Source organism: Tachypleus tridentatus, chromosome 13 (assembly GCF_004210375.1).
Source record: "Tachypleus tridentatus isolate NWPU-2018 chromosome 13, ASM421037v1, whole genome shotgun sequence".
Lineage (NCBI taxonomy): Eukaryota > Metazoa > Arthropoda > Merostomata > Xiphosura > Limulidae > Tachypleus > Tachypleus tridentatus.
This window is the reverse complement of record NC_134837.1, coordinates 192056071-192076951: the sequence shown is the minus strand read 5'-3', so window position 1 is coordinate 192076951 and position 20881 is coordinate 192056071. Positions and strand designations below refer to the sequence as shown.

The 20881-nt window shown below is 30.5% G+C and overlaps 1 protein-coding gene across 1 annotated transcript in view; it reads right to left on the bottom strand.

Moving 5' to 3' along the window:
* Positions 1-3575: 3575 nt before the first annotated feature.
* LOC143240900 (ATPase family AAA domain-containing protein 2-like) overlaps positions 3576-20881 on the bottom strand; it is a 76511-nt gene continuing 59205 nt past the window's right edge. Inside the window, exons 17-25 of the mRNA XM_076484144.1 lie at positions 20606-20741; positions 18516-18706; positions 16043-16202; positions 14028-14150; positions 11513-11731; positions 7566-8029; positions 6851-6923; positions 4777-4949; positions 3576-3778 (exon numbers count right to left, since the gene is read on the bottom strand). Coding sequence (XP_076340259.1) covers positions 3710-3778; positions 4777-4949; positions 6851-6923; positions 7566-8029; positions 11513-11731; positions 14028-14150; positions 16043-16202; positions 18516-18706; positions 20606-20741 — 1608 coding nt within the window. The 3' untranslated portion in view covers positions 3576-3709. The remainder of the gene's footprint in view (positions 3779-4776; positions 4950-6850; positions 6924-7565; positions 8030-11512; positions 11732-14027; positions 14151-16042; positions 16203-18515; positions 18707-20605; positions 20742-20881) is intronic.

Below are 20881 nucleotides of genomic sequence, written 5' to 3'. Positions count from 1 at the left end.
TTTTTAACAAAAACTGAAGTTTCCCAAGATCAATATAATGAAATTACTGCATGGTAATTACAAAGAGCAAGCCCAAAAAACTTGAAAACCTAGATGTTAAAAATTACTAAAATTTTGTAATACAGCAACTTTTAAAACATTTCTGTCACTATGTTTGATCCATAACTTTAACTGAAGTCTTTGGTTACCAATACTTTTTCTTATTAACCAGACAAATTACGAATGACAATATATAATTAGAAAGAATTCACTACGTTTTAAATTACAATTAATGTTCTTATGAATAAAGTACTTCATATGAGCACAAACTTTCTTTGTAATCTAATTAGTACACAAAAAAAACATTGTTTGATTCAACAGCTAATTGTTCCACAAATAAATATACCCCTACATTTTAACAATACAATTTGCTTTAGTTTACAGGATGTCCATAAATTTCATATCCAATAGGGAAACCTCACAATATCACGTGGCTATTAAACATCTCTTTAGGTCAGGTGGAATACTTTCAGAAGACAACATAAATGTATTTTTCTCTGGGAGATAGGATGGTAGAAAGTTTTAGTAGGCATTCAGCATCTTTGAGGTAGATATATTTTTAGGAGACATTGAACATTTCTTTGGGAAATAGTATTTTTTAGAACACATTTAACACTTTTGATGTTTTTGTTTGGGAGGGGGTAAGCAAATGTTTTTGGAAAGGAGACACTCAATCAATAATATCTCTTTGGAGCATGTAAATATTTTTTGAAAAAATCATCATATGGTTTCTTAAGACGTAGTTCATCATCTTACTTGCTGGCTTCAAAAGTTACAAGTCTTCAGTTAAGCAAAATAAGTCACGTTCACTTAATAATTTTAAAAGTATAGAGAACACATTAAGCTGTTACAAGTATATCATAGGTGGGTGAGTGGCTACCATCTAGCAAAAGGTGAAAATCAGCAGTAAATTGCACATACTTTCACAATATTCTCAATTTAAGAAAATATCTTTAAGACATCCTGCACTTAGGCACATGATGTGTCTGACAATGTTGTAAAGATGACTGACTAATGAGGATGGTCAAAACTGTATGCAAGTACAATTACTGGTAAATTCTCTTCAGGTACAGACAAAAAAAAAAAAAGTAAAATAAAAGAGGTTATTTCAGTAAATATAAACTGAGCAAGTTGTGAACATCTATGGTGGCACTTAACTGTTATGCAAAGGCCACTGAGCCCATCTACTTTATGAGAACTAGACACATGAAATGTATGTGGCTTAGTAGAACATTTTTGAATCAACATCACATAAAATAAATTTCTATGACAAGAGGGCATACAAGATGTATCATCTAAATATTTTACTTGTGGTATCTTTAACAAGATGAGGTCCTTCTTTACATATATTTATGTGGATTTCATCTGGCACATCAACTTCAAATACAACCTTCAGGTATTTTCACACAAATAGCCTGTATACTTCATCCAGGATAATTCTTTATGTTACTTCTTTGAATTCTTAAACATACAGTTAAGATTTTATATCAGACTTCAATAAACAGCTACAGTTGATCATAAAGTAAAATGTAAAGAGTCCAAAGTACAACACTAATACAGTTCACCATACGTTAACTGTTTAGCAGTTAACATTACTGCTAAGAACTGTAAAGGGCAGGAAAGCAATAATTTTGATAACTGTAAAGTCTTTCTATTGGATAATTACAAATAATGAGAAAGTTCACAAAAATTCTAAAAGGTTAAATTCATAATTATGACAGATTTTAGTGACTTGGAAAAATTACAAAGTACAAAGCTGTTCTTAGATGACTAAGAGTATTCCAACAGTTATTAGAGTTAAGAATATTCTGGAAGAGTAAGGCAGTGTACTTGTGCTTCAACACAAAATGACATTGGCATCTGCCATACGAAAAAGAAATACACAACTCTCCTCTGTCAATCAGAGAAGATATGTACAACAACTAGCAAAAAGGCAGATAAACTGTGAACAAAACCTGAATCACTGAAGAAATCTTTCACAAAACAAAAAGTTTTGTTGTTTTTTTTTCTTTGGTGGTATGGCAGTTCTTTATAATGTATAAAATCTGGCAGTGATCATAACCACATGACTGAAACCCATGTAATACAATTATGAAATGTATATTCAAGAATACACACTGTAAATATTCTGTATACGTACATGCTATGACTACACACAACATACCTGTTTTCACATTTGAGCAATTCATACGGAGAAACGTTACTATTACAATGCTATATTTAAAAAAAAAAAAAAAAACTTTTTACTCAAGACGGGTGTGTTTAGTACAAACTCAAGTTAACTGAAGGACTTTCATTAATACAAGACTATCAAGAGGTGCCCCTGACTTCAGACAAAAGGTACCACATACAATATTAATGTGTATAGACCATTGATGTCTAATATCTTTATAAATATGTTAAAAGTGGTCATACACATTATTTATTCCCATACCAACATTTGAAATTTTTAGAAATTAAAATTCTTGTATCTATATTGATATATAGCTAACATACTACAACATGTTTCAATACTTCTATAACACACTTGGTGAAACTTTTTATCACATGTACAATAATATAGGCTATCTAAATATTAAAAATTTATCAACGTTTCTGCTGTTTCCAATAAAAACCATAAACTTTATCGAAAATCCTAAATTCACATTCTACTCTAATTTCCAGTTTGTTTTTCATCTGATATATATCCAAACATTGCAGAACACCTGCATGTTCAGCTATAAAAAAGACTGAAAAATAGTTTCTGTTCTTAGATTAGTTAGTACATAAATGATAAATTAATCCTGGGATGATAAATGGTGGAATGGTAATGTTAACAAGTTCATGGTGATCATACTAAATCTGAGATCATTACAACAAACTTAAGTTAATCATAAAACCACAAATATATCATGGTTAAATTAATGTAATAGGAAATTATTCATAACTTTCACATCTCTTGAAGAATTAGCCTATTAATCTAGGGATGATTAACAAAAATGTAGTCTTTAAATAAACACAAGAAAATCTGTATAGAATATCAGAAATGAATACAAGATTTTAGGTTGCTGATTCGCTTAGTTTTCACCATATAAATTTTGAACATATCTGTACAATTCATAATTCATTGCATGGAAACTAAATATAAATGTTTCATAAATTTTAAATATTTGGTTATATATTCATAAGCTGATGTGTTAAGGGAACATTATAAAGGCACCACCTGACTCTTTGCTTGTTAATGGTTTTCAAATATTTAAAAGTATGAAGTTACACTGCAATGTACATTTTATAATGAAATCTCTTTCTATGTGTAGATATATATATATATTTCTTTCCAGATAAATCTGTTTAAAAAATTACCTATGTACATGAGCAACTCAATGCTTTTTTGTTGTTTTTTGATCAAAAACTAATTCATGAATAAACCAGAGAAAAACAAACAAAAAAACCAAACTACATACAATCAAGTAAAACAAACAAACAAACAAGATCAGATGAACCCTTCTTTTGGTCAATAAAAAAAAACTAATAGTGAAGGAAAAGTACATCAATGAGCTCTGTATCTACATTCAGAGTGATTTACAATCTTTATCTTCAATTCTTTGGACGAATTTCATCAAAAAGAACTATTACAGTGAACTATGGGAATATTACATATCAATTTGTAATGACCTTTTTTTTTTTTTCATCACCTTGCTAACATAGGTTGACCTGTACAGTTCAGTTGCTGAAATTGGTCAAGCATTGATTCCAGATCCTAGAAAAATTAAGTACAAATTAATTAATCATATTTTTTATTGAATAGGATGGAAAGTCCTATAAAAAAAAAAAAATGTAATTTTCTCTGTACGTTTCCAACAGGTTAAATGGATGTTTTCTTTTATTGTATTGGGCTTGTTGCTACCTAAATGTAAGTGTCCAACAGATGTCCTATAAAGAATTCAACTACATCTCAATTAAGTTTCATACAAATAGTTTTATTCTTAAGTTAGTTTCACCTGCTGCTCTGAACACAATTTTAATCATCTAATGGAAATCATCAACAAAAAGAAAACAAAGTGAGGAAGAAAGAGTAAAAGTTAGTAACAATCTAAATGTAATGGAAACAATAATCTAATTTATTTTTGCTATAAAGCATACCAAAACACACCATGTTAAGTATGAATGATAGGCATTTATGCAACATTTGAAATCAAATATGTAATTAAAATTCATATTCAGCCAATAAAAACTTTATTAAAAGCCATAAATGGCTTTCACTTTAAAAAATACTCAATGTTAGGTTCTTCAACACCTTGTACACTAAATAATTGCTGAAGACAACATAAAAGGCATCAACACATGTAACATGTATTTTTAAATGAAAGCCACTCTTTTCTATAATATTTTACTTGTGTAAATATGAAACATTGTATTTATTTATTTGATGTTACATCCATGCTGGTTATAAATGTGATTTAGAAAATAAGTAGAAATGTATCTCTGTCAGCAATCACAGACAGCGCATGGAATGTCACCTGACATTTCACAATGACTCTTATCTCTCTCACAGCAGGGTGGTACAGAATTACCTTTGTGATATGCTTATGTCTGTCATCACCAAGCCATCATAACATACAGATCGTGTTTTCTAAAGATAAACTGATTAAATAAATATTCTAAATAACTTCTCAAACCTCCTACAGTACATAATTATGGAAAGTTTTAAAATTTTGATGGTCAATGTGTTCAACAATAAGATTAATTTTTTCTCACCTTCACAAGATCAGTTTTATTCCATGCCTTCCTGTGTCTATAAATACAGTGATCTAGATTGAAGTACAGTCGTTCCAAAGTTTCCAAGGAAGAACCTTCCGTTATATCCACCACTTGTTGCAAAAGTCTTTCTAGTTTTGTACTGTCCACTACAACTTCTTCAGGTTCAGAAGCTACTCCGAAATAATAAAAGAAATGTTCAGGATGTACTACAAATATCTTCCGAGACATTATTTAAACTAGTAAAACAGAATATATGATACTGAAGGTTAAAATAGCTTGTGAAAAGAAAAATATAAATTTTTTACAACCAAAAATTTTACATACTGTTCACTAGTCTTAGCACTGGTTATGTTAGAATTGTATTCCAATAACAGATTTCATAATATAAACAAGCATTTCTTTTAAAAGTGACACTTCCTAAAATGTCTCAAAAACAGCATATTTTTGACATCCTAGAATAATTTTTTTTATTACACTTGGAAAAAGATGTGTTCATACTTTTATCTTTCTGAACTAGCTTTTACCATTTATATCAAAACTGTTTTGAATTAATTTTACATTGCCTTTTAACAAGAATAGGTTCCAAAGATCCAACAACCAACATTGTGTTTACTCTTTTTCAGAAACTTTGCTGTTGTTGGGAGTCGTATGATTGGCTTTTTCATAATAAAACAGCACAAATCAGATGCTTTGGTAGATCTCACGTAACTTTAACTACTTTTTAGATGTCTAGTATTTGTAGTTTTATTTCTGCAAACAATTACACTATTTTTATTATTATTACAAGTTTAATTTTGAGGAAGATTTCTTTACAATTATAGAATTTTTTAATCCCTGATTTTGGATTACTTACAACATTTCTAATTTGTGTATCCATACAAAGTTAAAAAGTAGAAGAAAATCATGGTACCGAGGAAAATCCATAATTAATAATTGGGAGAAGTGGTGTAATCTTATACGTAATAAAAAAAATGGTGGGTTTAAGACAGTACGTACTATGATGTGTAAAGGGAAAGATATTTGAGGAATGGATCTGTCATCCCTCAAAACTTCATCTCACACAACAGTGTTTATGTGTTAATGTTTCTTGTGTTAATATCTCCATTTGTTTATAAGCAGCTATAAGAGTACTGGTACCACTATCCTGTGAGGTTTTAATACTTGTCTCTGATCCCCAGAATTTGAAGACATCACTAGGTCTGGTGTCAGCTGATTTGTCATTTTGGATCTGATCAGTTAGTTTAAAGTGCATATTCTATTAGAGGTGTTTGGTGGGTATCTTGTAGGGTGGAATAGGTTGAACCTTGCTGTTACCATATAATCTGCCTCTTTATCAAATTCATTCAAAACTCTACATACCTAATTTCACATGTGAGCAGTCCAGGTAGATCACTTAACTGTTTTAATTACTTTTAAATACATGGAGTTACATTTCATATACAAAATACTACAACCAAAATTGTAGTGTGTAAAATACAAGTTTTTCTACACAGCTAACAATAAAAACGTAGTACAAACTACAAGTGGCTTTAACAAAATTCACTCATAGGAATAGTTAAGATTTAAAAAGTGAATTACCCAAATGTAAGGAGTACATTGAATGTCTGTGGATGTACTTCAGAATAGTTGTTCACGATTAGTGATACAACTTATCGTTTGAAATAAAAAGGTAATTAAAATGTATACTGTATTATTTACTCAATTGTTTATTAGTTTATACAGAAAGCTATTAACAAAAATGTACTTAAAAGATATGCACAGCAAATGGGTATCACAGCAATGATTTAAATAGAATAACACAGAAACTCGAAAATATACTGAAAGAACAAAAAAACAGCATTTAGCCCACAAAATCTGGGGTTTTGTTAACAACTTTACCAAACATCTATTTAAAACATCATAAATTAAATAAAGATAACTAAGGATATTTTTGTTTTTTTAGATCTTCACATATAATCTAACATGTTTTATTTTATTTACATTATACAATAAACTTTATATATGAACAAAAATTCTGCAAGAAGTGACAGTAGTTTTGAAACAGAAGTTTTAATAGTTATTTGTCAAATACCTTTTGTTCCTTCAAAACACATACTAGACAGATTATGTTCTTGGACAATATACTTGTTTCTGTCAGAAGAGGCCTGAAAAAAAAAAAAAGTCAAATAATATACATATAAAATTGTTTTTAGTTGCAATTACATGGAAATAACACATTGAAGAATAGTGAAAAATATGTCTAAGTATAGTGTGCCACACTAAAACACCCATGTTCAACCGTCTCAACTGACTAATAGTACAGCTGAAGTCAAATCAATCAGATGCTAACTAAACCAGCATTTTTACAGCTAGAGAAATGTTAAAAGTTTCTATTTGTTCACCATCAATTATATTTAAATTTTCTTTTATTAATAGAAACAGTTAAGATTACAATAAACAGAATGCCACACACAGTTCTTCAAAGCTGTGGAACCAAACTGCTTTCTATACAATAATTTAAAAGTACAAATATGTATCAGCAGTCATTCCCAACTCTGTCAGATACATTAATGGTTTTGACCTAAATTACTAGAAATCCAAACAATTTCTTTCATTCAAAAAACTACTGTATTTTAAGCTCACAAAAGAAAAGGCCTTAAGGCAAGAAAAAAATTAAAATGTGTGAAATATAAATATCAAAATCCAGAGTATTAGTTCTCACAAACATTATGAACATTAAAATATAGCAAATAAACATTATATGACACTAAAATCATCTAGGCAAAACATTATCATTACAGTATTACCACTGAGATTAGTTCTATTTCATCTTGTTGCTCAGACTTGTCAACATCTCTGACATCACTTGAGTCTTTATTATCACAGTTTCCTTTGCCAGTATGAAGTCCATCATCTATGGAAAGGTTGCTTGATTCTTCTGATGCAATACAGGTGTTTGATGTAGAAGAATGGTTTGTTCCTGAGCTACATCCTGTAAGTTCTGAACCAAGGCCTGAACTTTCAGTTTGGTCACCATGAAAATGGCTGCTAACAGAGTTTTTCTCTTCATCACCAGAGGGCAATTTGGAATTAACTTTGACTTCTTTAGTTTCTGATCTGTTACTTATGGAAGTAATTTTTAGAGTTCTGTCTACATCCACCTTTCGAGGAGTGGTACTTGGAACTCTTCGGATAGTTCGTCTTCGACATCCAAACCAAAGTCCAGGCTTTCGGTGGTGAACAATCACGAATTTTGAGCGAGTTGACTTTTCTTAAATAAAGAATACTCTTCTGCATATAAAAACTATACATTTTTTTTCAATAAACGTTAACATTTTTTTAGTATTAATTTGATAAACTTCAGAATGTCACCTTATTTCCTTTCCAACAGCTCAAAATAAGTAAATTGCAGTCAAACTTAACTATAAGCATCAACTGAAATAACAGAAATAATCAACTAATCAAAATTAATATTTACAATTATTTCAACATATCCAAGAAGTAAAATAATTGCCATTATTATTTTTTTTATTAATTCAAGTCTGTACACTGTTATTTAAAAAATCCAAGTAATTAAAATATTTCCCATTAAGTGTTATTCTTAATATTTCTTATTTATTCAGTTCCTTCAACTTAAATAAATCAATCAATTATAAATCCATAAAAAATCAATTTATCAGCTTGTTAATTTCATATTACACTGCATAGAAAAACATTTTCAGGTACCTGAAAGTACCTATCATATCAATATACAAACAAAAAATAGTTCAAGAAATGTCATTCAAAGAATCAAATCAACTTTAAAATAGGAAGATAAGTCATATGTAAAAATTGTCAATTATTTGAATGTTATAATTCTTCCCTCCAACCACCAGATTAGCTATTTTCATTCACTGTTGCTTTTTATATGCTAACTTTCACTTTATACATGCCACAAGCTTTCTGGTCCCCATTACTGGAATTGAATGATTCCATTTATGCCTCTCATCATGCATCACCTCTCCAAAAACAGGAGCATAGTATACTTACACGATGCATACGAGTTCCTCTATGAGCTTCTACCAAACTTCAAAGTTTGGCAGAAGATGGAAACACTGGAAGAGTGTGGGACGTTTGAGTGCAGGAAAACACCTATTGAAAATACATTTACAGTAACAGAAAATTATATGACATGGTACTTCCTTCCTCTCTTAAGATTACTTAAGATTCCATATTGATTAGGAGGAGAGACTGGTGCAAGGAAAGAACAGATGGTCCACACGTCAGATTACAGAATCTCCTTTACCGGATGATGAAGACACAAAGCAAGTGAAAGAGTAAAATGTTGGATCTGATTGGAAAATTAGTACCAAGGCTGATAAAAAAAAGACAGGGAAGAATAGGGTTACTGAACCAAAAAGTGGAGCCAACTGGTAAAGGTAGAATGTGTAAATTACGAGAAGAGAAGGACTGCCACAGGATTAATAGCTGTGAATGTGCAACACAGAAGGGAGCAATACACACTATATAAGAATGAAGAACCCTGATCAAACACAAAAACACACCTGGATCATGTTGAAAGTAAAGATGGAAATTAGAAGAAAGGATGAACAATCATCCCAAGCTGCCTGTCTTTGGAATAAAGGAATAGCCCAGATAAAAGATAGGTAGGGTAACAAAATGTACATCAGACATCACTGGCAAATAAAACCAACTGTTGACATCCCCAAGTGAAGAAATATTTTTAGAAGAAAAATAAAACATGGAATTGGTTCAAACAGAGGTAAGTCTAGGAAAGATTGGACCACACAAATAACCCAATCCAGAAGGGCAGGATGCCAAGGAGAGAGAAGTATTTGGAAGGAAAGCTTCAGGAGGATAAGAACAGAGGAAGTAAAAATCTTATGGTGTTGGAAAACAAAAGATAGCAGATAAATGGCCGTTTGACGTCCAGAAAGTGAAGATACTGAAAATCCATTATTGAAGAACTATGCGAGAAATGATTGCCACAGGAGCCATGTCAGGCTTGGTAGCAGTAAATCTCTTGATGGTACAGCAACTGTGAAATATGCTCCATTTGCACAGGTACACCTCCAAGGAGACATATGGATAAAAACATCCAAAAAGGAAGTTACTCAATGTGTGAAATTAACTGTCTTGGCAAAGACTAGATGAAGCAAAATGTGAAAAGTGGAATGTAGGACATGCAATAGAGAATGACAAAGAATTGGATGGGGGGATGCAGCGGAGCAGTCGATGCAACCCTGAAAACCAAGGTCGAGTTGGTAAAGAGGGAGCAATCAGTTAGACTCTACACCAAGTGAAGTGGAAAAGAGAAATCACACAATAAAATAATGGGATGGATAGATACATAAATAAAAATGTGCAACCAATCCAAGTTGAAGGCATCAACTGCCATAGGCAATGAATGAGGTAGGCAACTATTAAAAAGGAAACTAAGTGTTCAGGCCAATAGCAAAAGCATCCCCTTTAGATATTGATCCCACAACACAAGAAGATGTAATGCCTGCCATGTGAGATATGCCTGATTGAAATGAGAAAGACAATCAAGACTGGAAGCACTCTCCACATGACTTGCTATTCTTAAGGAAGATGTGTTGTACGTGGTTCCAGAAAAAGAGATACAACACCAAGAAACATAGAATTCTAGACTGAGAGCCCTCAGGTGAATGTTGTATGTCAACAATGTAGAAACATCCAAACAAATTATCCCTAGACAATGTTGAGTGATAAGGGGGGAAATGGCATAAGGCCTAACACACAAGAGTTCAAGAACAGTAACATGCAAGTTGCTTTTGTTCACAGATCAATGGCCCAAAGTACACTGGAAACTGACCCATACTCTCAATTCCCAAAGGGAGCATGTCTATAAAAATATGTAGACTCAGATATGGGGAAGGAAATGGCATACCAGCCAACTGACTACATTAGTCCAGCTACCAAGGCAGATCACTGCAAATGGAAGGAGGAAGGGAACTGGGGGTTCCATTGTTCATGAAGCATTCACTGTGGAGATCTCATATGGGCATAAACAAAAGAGACCAGTGACATCATGGAAGACCACTTCCACAAAAAATGATAAAAATGTGAGCAATAAGTGATGGAGCAGAGAAGGTGTGGTGAACCAAAGGTTCCTTTGAACAAAGTGATAAAGGAGAAGCCACTGACAGATTACAGAATCTTAGTGGGAAAAGAAATAGGAAATGAAAGCATACTAGGCTCCAACAGAAACAAAGGGCTACAATATCTGGAATGTAGGTGGACTGATGTCAACCGAGGCTCAATAACATTTGGGACAATATCAATATACAACATCTCAGAATGGTGGCTGTTCGTAATTCCCCAAGAGAGGTCAAGGGTAAATGAAACCAAGCCAATATGGTGTTCACTACCTAAGATCCACACAACAAAAAACCATATAGTAAATGCTGGGGCCAAGGATAAGATGTGGGCTGAAGTGGAGAAAAGAAGGACAGGGGTATCTCCACAAAAAGCCTCAGAAGATGTATGTAACATGATAAAAAGTTAGTAAGGGTAAGAAGCAAATAAGAATATTTTTAATATTTGTGAATAGCATTAAGCTTCAAGTAATGTTCTCAGAAACCATACAATTTAAAAATTTAACTTCCAGTCACTTTCAATTTCCTAATTACTTGTTTTAATTGTATAAGATCATAATATGCATCTTATGAAGATCAAATACAAATATTAATCATTTTATTTATTAAGAAAAACCAACAACATAAAATCTTACGATTCACTGGTTTTCTTTCTTTACTAGCAACTTCAGGATCTGAAGAAGTAGGAGTCACCTCAAGTGCACTAGTCCTCTGCGGAGCTTCAACCAAAGATTGGCTGGCCTCATTCTCTTCCTTAACAACTGTTTTGGGATTAGTGGTATTGGTTTGCGTTTCAGGTCGTGGAAGGGGAAGAACTTTATAGTTTTTAGGAGCATACTTGGATGGTGTATCACCTGATAAACAAAATAAACTGTTAATTAAAAGTATACAGTGTAAAATCGGTTCTCTCCAACTGGTCTCTAAACTGTGCTTTAATTAATAATTACAATTTTTACCACCTATTCCACTCTTGAAAACATGACCACTGGCTGTTTTGGACTTGATGGCAAGTTCACAATAAAATCAAACTGCACTACTCATTCTAACAAAGATGTTGATACAACATTTAAACATAGAATCAGCATTATGTATAAACCAAAATGCTAATAATCACCATACATGGCATACTTAGAAATATCTTTTTAACATCAGTGAATATACAAGACGTACCTTAACATTTACACTCAGTAATCAAATTCCGTAGTGAACGTATGATTATTGAATAACCTATTTCAATTTTTTAAATCATTTTTCACATTCCAAACTAACAGCAGGAAACAATGACTAAAGGTGGAAGATTAAAAATAAAGAAATAAAGACATTATTTGATATTCCAACATAAACACAGAAGAAAAAGGCAAGATATCATGATGTTCAGAAAAACTGAAGAAAATTGATAAAATTACTAGAAAACACTATTTAAAATTGATATTTTCCCACTTATTTTACATGTTCAATCATATTGACATTAAAGCCTTTATCATTAGCAACGTTATTTTCATATAATTTTAACTCTGCGTGTTCTTCTATTGTTTCATCTTTTATCAAACACTTCTCAGTAGTGTAATTCCTTCACTCCTTGGATAATGGACTTGGAACTTAGTATTGTTAAATCACCTGATCCAACATGTTCAGACACCTTTTAGTTATGTTGTTTATGCTTTTTCAAGGATTTTGAGGTCAAAGTTCAAACAACAAAATTTAATTTTGTGCTCCAATGCAGTCACATTTACAGCAATCAAGGTAAAATCTGACAAATATAAATTTAAAGAAAATACAGAAAGGTTGAACTTGCTCATTTTAAGTCATTTCAGGTGGATAAGAGCTCTCAAAAAAGCATAATTTTGAGATTTTGTAGTTAATTATTAAACCATATTTTGACTAATTTAAATGCGATTTGGTACAAAGCAGTCCCAGGCAGTGACATAGTTTTTCTTGTTTGACAAAGACAAGTTGTATATCCCCAAGAATGATTTCTTTAATTTTATTCACTCTTCAAATTGGTTACATTAGAACAAACTAAGTGTCCTATTTGTGCATGTATGAAAGGTTGGGGGTATTTTTTTTTTTTAAAAAGGGGTAACTATTTTTCATGAGATGGCATGGAAATTGAACAGTTTCTGATAAACAGTTGCAGAAATGCTTCTAATGTTATTTACTTTAACAAATACTTTTGAAAAAGGTAAACAATTACCTTATTTAATCTTATAGGTACTCTAAATGAACCTTCAGGATTAGTATTATTTATATAACTGGCAAAAATCTTAACACAGTATCTCCATAATGCCACAGCAGAGCATTTGAAATTTGTTCTGATACAACCAATTTGAAAAATTAAATTGTATGAGAAGCAATGCTAATGAAAAAGGCTTTAATTTTGAAACCATTTAGCAGATACAGAAAAATATAATTAAACTTTGAAGTACACATGATTCAAATGTACTAGAATAAACAGTGCATCAGACAGAAACATTAATAGTGTATTAACTGTAGTAACATTTCCACATATACAACTAATCAAACCACCAGTGTATTCAGCAAACAATATTATTAATTCTTTTAAACAAATTAACAAAATTAAAACAATGCTTTCCATTACTAAAGATGGAAGAGAAACTTTAGACTTGAAATATAGATGAAATATGTGAACTCAACAAAAACATATTTGTCAAGCTAAACAATATACATTTCTTTAATGAAAACAAGGTTTACATACATGATAAAAAAGATGCTAGTTTCTCAACTTTTATTACACACTGTTCAAATATCATTCAATATACTGACATGAAACAATTTTAAATTAATCTAGTACTCTTGTTGAACTTACTATCAGAGAATCAATATAGTTTTTATTTTGTAAATTGAATAATTCATTCCTAAGTATAGATATAGAATTATCTTCTTTTAATAGAGTTTTGGAAAGACGTACTAATGTCTTATACAAAATGACACATCCTTATGACTCCTTCAAATTTCATACCCAATTCAATCTTTTTCTAATGAGGCTTCTTGCCTGCTGTGAATATTCTAAACCTGATGATGGCAGCATAAAGTTGTTGAAACAGTCATTTCACATTAGCCATCAACCAAAGTTTCTACTGACATTTTAAAAACTTTTTGTATATATTTTATTGATATCTTCAAACTTACCCCTCTGGTTTCTAGATTCTAAGATGCCTTCACAAATCTTTTCAAACTCTTCATCTAACTCTGTATCAATTAAAGCATGAGCAGTATCTTTTAAAGCACAAGCACGATGACGTATCAGTTTATCTGAAAAGTGTAAAAATATTCACTACTTTTTAAAGTTGTAAACACGTTTTTAACAATCCAATAATTCATGGTGTTTATTACTTTAAGATCTGTTTTAAATTTGTCTATTACAATACAAAAAGTGTAACTACATCACATATTTTCTTTCATACAGTGAACTTAGCTAAAATTGTTAATATAAATATGACTTCATTCATCTGTCTAGAACTTTTCTAATAAACTTGTCCATCAAACACTACAACTCTGATAATGTTAAAAAGGCCTTTGTCTAATGAGTCAAGATTTGTAATCATTTAAGCAGTTTTTTTTGTTTATTCAAACCTTTCAATGCAATAAGTATGCTATATGATAGCATAAAATCATTGCCTTCCAGTGATGGCTGGCTTTGACTACAACTAAAGTTTATTTTTGTTTATTTGCAAAGTATTTCACAAACAACACATAACCCACATTGGTTCCTAAATAAAATGGACATTACACTAAATACAATTTCTATGAGCTTTCTTGATTTATTTAGGTCTAACATATGCTTATCACTTGATGAACATGCATTCAGACATTTCACATTTATTTAGATAAGTGTCTTTGTAACAACTTTACATTTATTTTACTTTGCAATAATTCAGTTCATTCTGTAGAGTGGTACGATGCTTTTAATTAATTACAGGGCTTGTTTTCCATTTCTGTGAATTTTTGTTTCAACTTGTAAAACCAAGACATAACACTTTCAAACTCTGTATGCTATTATAAATGTCACTACTTTATTGTTCACTTGTAGTTTTGTTAAATGAAGTTACATTTATACGAGACTATTTGTCTTAATGCAAATAGACCTGAATTTATCAATTTAATACATACAACCTGGAAGAAAGTACAGGTTAAATGGAGTGGGTAAAAACAAAAGGGAATGCAGATTACTGCAAATGTTGTGCAGGTTGCAGCTAGTATTTTAGGGAAATGCTTATACATAAAATATTATGAAAGTAAAAACATTTAAGGAATATTAAACAGCTCATAGCAACAGCTTAACTCAAATACATATATATCTAACTTATTTTATTGAGGTAAATATCACTATTTTGTACTATACCTGTCAAAACACTACAGATCCTATTAAAGAATGTGATATGTACTTAAATTTTGTTTTTTTCATTATAGCTTTAGTGTAACAGTAGATTAAAAACAATACATCAAAAATTCTTGGTGGAATAAAGTAGTATCTATTCTATATCAAAGTTCAATTTGATTATTATAATGAATGGTGTATCTAATATAATAGTTATAGCACTTAAAAAAAGAAAGAAAAGGGGGGTTTTCATTTCATTCTAAATGTAACATTTGTATAGTTTGAAGCACTTTCTAAATATTTACAAAAATAAACTTTGCTTAAGTATTTTTGAACCTAGAGAACAATAAGATGTGTACTCAGATTGTAAAATGTATATTTATATTCATTATTATCCTGTACTGTTTTTGTTTCAATTTATTTTTATACACCCAAGATTTAAGCTCTAGATTTACTGCATGTACTTTAGTAAATTTTTTTAAAATGCTTGTTCTACAGTGTAAATACAGTTTTGCAGATTGATACACTAACATTACAAAACACCCACTACATACAAATTATTTTTTTGCAATATTTCCAAAATGGTTACATTGAAATAATACAAAGTCCTAAAACAAAGACAGATTAAAAATTAATTAACCTTTTCAACACACTGCAAGTTTCTTGAAATACTTCACTCTAAAGTGACAAAACAATTGTATTTGTTCACATAGAAATAAAAAAAATGAATAGCAAAGTAGTTTCTGTATATAAAATCAAATTAAGTAGTGTATTAAAAAATAGTAAACACTATATTCAATATATGCTATAATTTATGAAGTTTTACCTGACGGATCTCTATCCGGATTGTATTCAAGAGCATTATGACAAATTAGGTCAATATCATCTAAAAACTGTGACACAGACTGATAGCAATGGAGATCAATTTTAGTCATCATCGTTTCCAAGTCCATTGGATCACTGATCACATGATGATAATCTGGAACCTACAAATAATGTTACCTCAATTTAATAATAATGAAGACATTAAAATAAGTTGCTGGCATCTTAAATGTACACATTTTTAAAAACCTGTGGGAGTGTATTAATTCCAAAAAACTGAAGATTTTACTTTAGAAGCTAGTTTTTGAAAGAATATTTTACATTCATGTCTTTTCTCTAATTTGTGCAAAAGATATTTTTTGTGGGTGAATAACCAAAATTAATTCAAATGGAAACTACAACATATATATGCAGCTACTAATACACACACTTCTAACAGAGTATTAAAAGCACTTATTATTAATGTACTGTTGCAATAAGAAAATGTTTCCAATCAATATTTTCGCTCTAAAGTTCTAAAACTAAAATGCAGTTAAAAATTGTACAAAAGTTGTTAACCAAACAATAATATAGAAGAAAAAGACAACACACAATGGTATGAGAAAATACAAAGCTAAATTCAGCTTAACAACAAGTCCATAAATAATTTAAAAATTCTACTGAAAAAAATTAGTGTCTAAATGAATAAAAGGTGGAAAGTTATTTATTTAAACAAATCAAAACAACTGAACATGTAGTTTATTGGATTACAAAAAGTTGATTAATAATTTAAATAACATTTTATCTTTTCCATATTTCAAAAACAACCATCATATTTTGTTAGAACTGTCAGCAATTTAATAGTGGTTCAACAAATGGTCTGAAAATTCTTAGAGCAAGCTCTAACCAGTTTTCAATAATTTAATTGGATGTGTAACATTTATTCCACCTAAAAAATGTTGTTCACAAATGTTTAAGGATCCTATAATGCTTATCTAGTTTATTTCATAAAAGTGTTTTTACTGGTTCAAACATGAATTTCTGTCATGTTGTTAGGTGCCTATTCAGAAGTGTTGCACATTCAGAATTTTAGTTTTTCTGCTGACTAGCTTATATTTACTTCTCTCAGTCAAATGTTTCACATTTTTTTGGTTTATTTGACTTGTTTTGTTGCCTTTTGTTTGTTTAATTGTGAAATTACTGGTTAAACTTGCACTTGTGCACTTTTCAGAGGGACACTGAAACCTAAATAATTCTCAGCTCTAAAAAATGGATACAGATGAAAGCCAGTAGTTATCAGTAGGTGACAAAATTAAACTATGGTGCACTGTAATCACCAACAAGGTATATTTTGGAAGTAGTTAGATTACAGCATTGTCACCAAAAAACAAAGCAATTTTAAGACTTAAAATTTTTTATACACTTTTCAAGTTATTATAAACCCATTTTTTGCTGTTTTATAGTTTCTGATTATGTTCTTTTCATTTCTCACGATGCTTTTGATTTGCATCATGTGCACTGGTAATCAAAAGAAATATTATAATACACTGTCATGCAATGACACTCAAGTTTAGTATGGATGATGCAAAACCTTTTGTAATGAACATAAGTTTATTGTAGTACATAAATAATACTAATATAAGAACTTCATTTACTTAAAAAAGTAACTTGTTATAATTAGATACAAGAAATTCCCAAATCAAAAATAATGCTGAAAAATTTCACACTACAAAACTTCACAAATGTAATCATTTTCATCTTGTAAATCCTTGTCTTTATAATTGTGCATTTATAAGAGTCACAATAAAAATTCAATGCTTCTGTAACCAGAATAAAATGTAAAAAAGTGACTGAATATATACTTTCTATTTTCACTACGAGACCATAAAAGAATGCCAGGTGTACTTAGCACTGATAACAAAAATTATACATGTATATAGCTTAATACCAAAAGGTATAGTTTAGTATACATACCACAACATCTAGAATTTGTCCAGTCCTTTTGGGAACTGGAATGCCATATTTAAGGACAATTTGAAGTCTTCTGCATTCATGTACAGTATATTTTTGCTTTTCTTACTAAAAACTTTATCTAAATGAAACATTAAGACAACCTTCTCACTTCCAACTGCTGCAGACAGCAAAAGGTGGTAAAAATGTGTGATGCTGTGGGCTTGAGAACCCACATCTGCCTCATATTTTTCCAAACATGTGAAGGAAATGTTGGATGTCTGTTTTGTGGCTGTAGTTTTAATTTTTCTTCACAAAATTCAATTCTCTCTCTCTCTCTCTATATATATATATGTCTCAATTAAACATACAAGAGTTGATTGATATTCTTGTGTGTGTGTTATTTTTAATGTATATGTACTTGTACTAGATCCACTTAAAAAAACTAATGTCAATGCAGAATATATGCATATAAATAATATACTGGTTAGGTAAATACAACTTCACAGGTCAAAGGATAGTATTTATAATTTTAAAAGTCTTCCTACCTCTTCTGGATCAACTGGTTTAGTAAACATAGCAAATCTTCTATCTCTGGCTAGTTTATTCAAAATGTCTCGCAAAAACAGTCTTAGTTCTCTAAGGGTTGCTTCCTCCTGTTCAACAAGTTTCTGGAGTTCAACATTTGTGAGTTTCCTTGGTTCAGGAGGTGGAGCCACAGGAAGGGTTATTTCCATATCTTTAAAATGTTTAGAATTCTAATGAACATCAGTTTTGATAAATATGGGAAACTTTTCAGACTACTAGTATTTACCAGTGAAACAAGAAAACAAACTGCATAAACAAACACAGTAAATTTTACTTCCCAAGAAAAATTCTCAGGTGAAGAAAAATAACTGCTTAAATAATATTTCATTGATAAATAATAAATCTAGTTTCTGCAGTAATATATGGAAATTTATAAATAAAACAAATAATTCAGTAGGTTTGCTTTATTTATAAAAAAAGGCCATATTTTAACCCACTTTTTTCTGCATTGCCTTAGCAAATCAAAAACTAAAGCTTGTATACTATTTGAATATGGGTTATTAGCAATGATTTTGTACTTTACTAATTGGTATAACATAAATAAAACATAGTTTAATGTCATGCAGTGTGATGGGTGCCCATTGTAAAGGACTTACTAAGAACATCAGTTTGTTAAAGATTACGAGAAAAAATTTAGAAATTAAAACTAGGTTCTCATTATGCCATAGTTTTTCATTTACACTGAATCATTATTTCTACCAGTTTCAGTTCAGTAGGCAGTAATAATCACTGTTCAGAATATACTTTTATCTTAAATCATAAGATTAGTTAATACCAGCTGCAGTACTTGTCTCCTGGATGGAAGATATACAAGTTCATGATTAATGAACAGCTATCTTAGCATCTAAAAAGTTACTTCTCTTATATGTAACTTTAAAGATGCAAAATTGTTCATAAAACTGCATATTTAAAAAATATATGAAATTACAAGTTAACATGCATCTCCACATAGACCCAGCAAAGCTTCATGCTAAATCTGAAGATCCATCAACACAGAGTGACAAGTAGTGGTAAAAAACACCCACTCATACAAACTGCAAAACTGAAAATTTGTGTGTAACCCTGCATGGACCTAATGAAAGTCTATATTAATTTTGGTGAAGCCCCATCCTTACTCTGCACAGTTACATGGACATACAATAAGCAGTACTATTATATTTATATAGATTTGCTATATTTCTTCATTGTATGACCAATACATTGTCATGCAAAAATAACTAAAAATAAATATTTCCATGAAATACATTGTTACAGCAGTGAATGACAGCAAGAACTGAGTTAATAAACCACACAGTTTTCAAAATTTAATCAATTTGTATACAGATTAATGGAAGGGAAAGGAAATTCAGCATAGTAAAAATTGGAATGTTAAAAATACTTCATAAATTACAACAGCTGTATAACTTCTGTCCCAGTTACATTAAGGTTTATTTAATCTCTCTCTTGTTTTGGGTATTTGTGCAAGACTACCTGAGGAATATATCTGTGCTTACCATCCCTAATTCTGAACTGATTAGCTAAAGGGACTATCTATCTAACAGCACCCACCTTAAAATCTTGAGCTAATTTATTCAAATAATAAGACTTGACCTTCACTTTCATAACATACCTATAGCTAAAAATTGTAGATCAAGATGTTGTAGGAACAGGATGCAAAACATGGGCTCTTGGAGTCACAGAACACTAACAACTAGGCCATACATGGTCCATGTAATACAAAGGACTTTCTTAACATTAACAACAGTTGGTTTTACAAGACTTAGAATAATTTAGTAACCAGAGATTAATTTAAAAATGATTCATAAATAAGCTAATAAAACTAGTCACTCATACTTCAATTTTTCATAATTCAATACCAAACAATCATTCACAAAAAAATACACATTGCAACTATCATTATTACCAAAAAAAGTCAGAGATGAAGTCTGATATTTATTTTTAACTATCTACTGCTGTCCTTTCAATAAGAGAGAAAAGATGACACTTTATATAATATTTGTGATTCAATAAGTTTGAGAATATAACAGAATATATTTAGAAAGAATCCTACTTTTGGTTTTCTTTTTCTTGGGAGGCTTCTTTGCATCTCTTAACAACAGTTTAGAGAAATATTCATATCTTTCTGACCTATTTGGATTTTCCATCTGTAACACTTCACCTTGTCCAACACTGAAAAGATGCTGTACCTACAGGCAATTTAAAATATGTCTTTTCACTTCCTAATTAAAAGATCATAATATATTAAAATTGAACAGTTAAACATTTAAAAAACATGTGAAAATAATATCACATTTTATCAATGATAAGAGAATTTAAAAGTTATGCT